The following is a 5174-nucleotide window of genomic DNA, read 5'->3' on the forward strand; positions in this document are numbered from 1 at the left end:
AATGGACACGGAAGATATCTGTATTTTGTGGATTTGTTGTCTTGGGGACTGAAATAAGGACATGGCGTTGTGCATGAAGCCTAATAAGCAGAATGTCCTGTATGGGAGCAATGTGCAAATATAATTCCTTTCATGGGATTGTTATGGAAGCCGCACAAAATTCAATGACTATTAGATCTGAAATATTGGAAGGGTTGCAGCGCTGAAGGGGTTAGAGCCAGATGTTTACCTGGTGCTCTCTATTGTCACCAGGATTAGGAAAAGACATGAACTCCACTTATTAGCTGGCTGAATGATACAGCTCTACTTTAACCCCTAGACTGCCAGGCAGTAGCACTAGACACAGTGAGGCTGACTTTTGTGCTGCAATCTCCTGCCTTTCATGTTCCCGTCCTCTTACAATGCCTTCAATTAATTGTCACAAACCTGCTAGACCTTTAAAAAAAAAAACAAAAAAAAAAAACATTAAATAGAGAAACACAAAATCCCTAACAAAACCAGCATATACATCCTGATCTGAGCAGAGCCAGCCTTCTGCATACATAACAGACACCCCCAGCAGGGGGTCTGCGCATAAACTAGTCCCCACTTTGAAAATGGTTCAATCTATTTTAATGATTGGTTAGCTTCCTCACTTCAAAGACAATCCGAGCGCACACTCCTGATTGGCTGATAGGCAGTCAAAAAAAAAAAAAGTTTGCTCAGTGGAGGATCAAACAGTGGAGAGGAGTTAGGAGAGAGCTGGGGAAGTATCATAATCTGCTCTCCTGCCCTGGGGATGATCTGATCCTGTGAAGCCTTCACCTACCAAGGACCAACCTCATGGCTTCTGTGGTTGTTCTACACAGGGAGAATACTTTACAGGCTTATTTACAGGTAGGTTCCATCTTATTTTTGACTCTTTAAGATTTGCTTTATGCATCGATATTGTCACGCAATATCTCATATATTCAAAAGATGCATGATATACTATAAGATCCACTCTACATGTGCATAGAACTGGGGGGTTCTACAGGATTAGGATGATAAAATATATATATATATATCATTATCACTACTCCCAGCATGCTCCATTCACTTTTATGGAAGGTCCAAGAATAGCGGAGCAAGTGTGCATGCTGGAAGTTGTAGTAAATGTATAGAAAATTGAATTTTTTTTTTTTTTTTTGCTGTTGCTTTACCTTCCACCTGGCATTGAGCAGAGTTCTCCATGGCATGAAAAGCTTTGCAAACCAGGACAGCAATGGCTTCCCTGATTCTCAGACGTCTTGCTGTGTTTTGGTGATACCTGTTGGTGCCAGTACGTTGAACCGATACATTTCAGTCCTGTCTGATGCTGTAGAAATGCTTTGAAAAACTTTACATATAATGCCTATTGAGCTGGAAACACGCATGCGCTTTCTGGTGAAATTTGAGATGAAGCTTTTGAGCCAGAAGTGGAAGGAACGGGATGGAGATGTAGATGTAATTTCTTTATTCTTCCCATTTCCTTTTAAATCCACGTCTGGCTTTGATTCAAAAACTGCACCAAAGCTACATGTGTGATACCAGGCTAAGGGGCGCAATTATAGTAACTAGACATACAGTAACTTATGAAATGTCAGAGCCTTGACTTGTATATCAGGTGTCTAAGGTGCAGAACCATACAGTAACGAAACCACTGTAACAATAGTAAATTGCCATCTCAACTCATGAGGGACTAGATAGCAATATGTCTGGTCTGGTGGAAATGCTGCCCATGTCCATATCAATTATACTCCTGAATTGATATGACCTGTATTGCAATAGTTTTGCCGATAATTGATGGTTAGGGTACAGCTACACTACGCACAATTCCTGTTACGGATTTGACGCAAGGTTGAACTCCACTTTGGATTCAAAATCTTCACTTAAGGTCAATTTCTGATGCAGATATTTTACGAAGCATGTGGAGGAGAATTGCTGTAATCTCATCCACTTTGCTCCTAGTTTAAAACGCTATGGATTTTATGCACAATTGTACTTAAAATCTGCAACATTTTATGCCATGTGTGGTCGTTCCCTAAAGGGACATCCTTTACTAGATATCTGAATTGATGGAAAGATTTTACCTGTGGAAAATCGCTCTTGTAAATCTAAACTCTCACATGCTATCATTGGCAGTAATTACATTTGAAAGCAAATCATTAATCTATTATAATTACTTGTAATCATTAACTTTACATATAATTTTTGTGCAAAATCTGCATTAAACCGTCGCAACCAGAGGCTTGCTTGTATCATCTTAGTATTATTTATTCACTCAGTTCAGAGTTTTTGTTGTACATTTTACACTTGTTATCTGGACCATTTGAGTCCAATTTTTTTGACACAAGACTTGCCTATTCAAATGAATGGGTCTCCGAGAAAAACAGACATCCATGTGTGGCCCATTTAAAAAAAAAAAAAAAAATTCTATTTTTGCCACTGATGAACAGACAAGGGTCCTTTCATGTTTTTGACTTGGTAAACATACATTAGATTATAGTGTATTGTGTGCTGATCCTAAGTAGAGGCATCAAACCTGCATAGTTTTGTATTAACCCAGTGAAAACCTTATCATTGTGTTTGTTTTTTATAGGACAGAACTCCAAACTCATCTCCAGACACAGGACCTATACCTACCCTGAACCTGCTTTCCTCAGCTTCAGTGATAGCACCCAGGTCTAGTCACCTGGATTACCCACAATCCAACTCTATTGGACTTGCATCAACAATGTTTCAAATCTGGAGTAATGAGGTTCCTCCAAATACAGGAATGGGTTCTCATGCTGTGGCTTTTGGTGTACCTAAGATGCAGTATGCTGGTCATATGCAGGCAGTAGGATCTCATGAACTACCGTTGACTCCTCCAGCTGACCCAACTGTTTATTCATTTGATTTGTCTCCTGTAAAGGTGTTAACTCAACAAGTACCACCCAACACTACATACCATTTCCAAGACCCAAATACTATGACACAAGACTACTCTGCTTTCATGCAAAACCCTACCACACTGACCCAAAGACACATGCCTTCTGCCCATATGGATGAACAGACTTGGTGGAGCTTACAACAGACAAACCCAAATAACCTTCACTCATTCCACTTGACAAACTCCTTGGTAGTTGGACCCCAGCCTCAACTTGCAGCACTTCTTCAGAGCTCCTCTAAAACACTGCTAAACAACACAAGACGCTGCAGGAGATGCAAGTGCCCAAACTGTCAAGCTTCTCCAAGCAATGAGGAACCAGGGAAGAAGAAGCTTCATATATGTCATCTTCCAGGTTGTGGCAAAGTATATGGTAAGACCTCTCATCTCAAAGCCCATCTACGTTGGCATGCTGGTGAGAGGCCCTTTGTATGTAACTGGGTCTTCTGTGGTAAAAGTTTCACCAGATCTGATGAGCTGCAGAGGCATCTTAGGACTCACACTGGAGAAAAGCGGTTTGGATGCCAAGAATGTGGAAAGAGATTTATGAGGAGTGACCATCTTTCCAAACATACAAAAACCCATCAAAACAAAAAGCTGAAGTGTGCAGATTCTCCTGTGGACAATATTAAGAAGGAATGAATGGTTTTACAAAGGACAGAAAATCTGCAACTTTTATCTGTTCAGATGTATTTGCTTCTTATTCACAATGGAAAGTTCATAGGGTTGCAGAAGACATGTATTGCATTCAAATTATTTGACCAAAGTGACCTGCATATAAAGAGGACTCTCTGCCTGAGAAAATCTGCACAAGAAAAGTATTAAAATACTTATTTATAAACTTGTAAAATAGGAATGTACAGTGACTTTAAATGTCTATTTCTCACGTCTCTACAGAAAAGTATTTTGTGGTGTCCTTTGGTGTGGTCATGAATGTGTCCTTCTCACAGATGGGGAACACCATACTTGAGAAAAACGCTTTTAACTCCAAACAGGAGGACTCTTTTACCTGTTCAGACTCTACTGACAACACACAACATAAAAATGATTTCCTGCATTTATTGCTGACATTCATGTCCAGGGGAATGTCCATTCTCTTTAATAAATGTGCTTATTAGCTTCTAAATAAAATGTTGCTGTGTTGTTAAGTGTCGTAATAAAAATGACATGTTCTTTTCACTTCTGATATTGTATCTTGATATATATATATTTTTTTAATCTGGACTATGGACACCACATTGATGTTCTACAGCAGATAAAGGGCTAGTACTCATAAGGCCTTAAGAAACCTCATGACAACATACTCCAAAAGTCTCCATAATACAAAATCCACTATTTGTTTCTCATAGATTCCATATTAACCTGTTAGGCTCCATTCACACGTGACAGACTTTTTTAATGGCTATCGCATGTCCATTTTAAGAACAATGGTCATCTATGGGGTTATTCGCATTGCAGTTTTTTTTTCACGGCCAAGGAATAATGGGTGTAAAAAAATAGAACATGTTCTATCCTGACTGATAGCCCCCATACAATTGAATGGGGCCGATTGTAATGTCCATTTCTCAGAAAGGCATCACTGAAAAAAGTTAGTTAAAAACTGACAGTATATCCTTTTTTTCAGCAGATGTCGTGTGAAGCTTTAGAAATAAGGGGGTCATTTACCAAGCTGAAATACGCCTAAATTGGCCGTATTTCAGGCGCAAATGGTGGCGCAATGTTAACTTGCGCAGCTATCTGCAACTTTGCCCCGCCAGGTCGGCGGCTCTTTATAACTTTGGCGGATCCCCCGCCAGCTACAGGGCTTTATTAAGACTGGCGTCTAAAACAACGGTCTTAATAAATTACCTCCTAAGCCTTTGTATGCTACCAAATGAAATTGGAGCAACACAGAAGGCTAATAGATTTCTATGGATTTTGCACTGCATCTCTATATTATTGTGGATCTGTAATATGGCCATGGGCAAGATGCCTAAATGTTTGAGCTCTCCATTTTCTCTTCTGTTTTTCTTATGTAAAAAAAAAAAAAAAAAAAATGGGTCTGGATTCCAGCAGATGCAAAAAGAAAAAATGAAGATCGATTCTTGTGTTTAATGGCAAAACATAGAAGGGAAAAAATGTTGTTTAGAGATAAGGGAGTCGTTATAAACTCGATGCGGACAAATCAGTTGACAGATTCAGTTCGGGTCTGAATCGATTCTGTGCAAATCGAGTCTGAAAATTTATGGATGTCAGTTTGAGGTTT

The 5174-nt window shown here is 39.3% G+C and overlaps 1 protein-coding gene across 1 annotated transcript; it reads left to right on the forward strand.

Annotated features, from left to right (window-relative positions):
* Positions 1–819: 819 nt before the first annotated feature.
* On the forward strand, positions 820–3571 carry LOC122933370 (transcription factor Sp5-like). The gene is made up of 2 exons (XM_044288330.1): positions 820–876; positions 2600–3571. Exons 1-2 carry the CDS (start codon positions 823–825, stop codon positions 3569–3571), a joined length of 1026 nt encoding a protein of 341 aa, XP_044144265.1. The 5' UTR covers positions 820–822.
* Positions 3572–5174: the final 1603 nt, after the last annotated feature.

Source organism: Bufo gargarizans, chromosome 3 (assembly GCF_014858855.1).
Source record: "Bufo gargarizans isolate SCDJY-AF-19 chromosome 3, ASM1485885v1, whole genome shotgun sequence".
Lineage (NCBI taxonomy): Eukaryota > Metazoa > Chordata > Amphibia > Anura > Bufonidae > Bufo > Bufo gargarizans.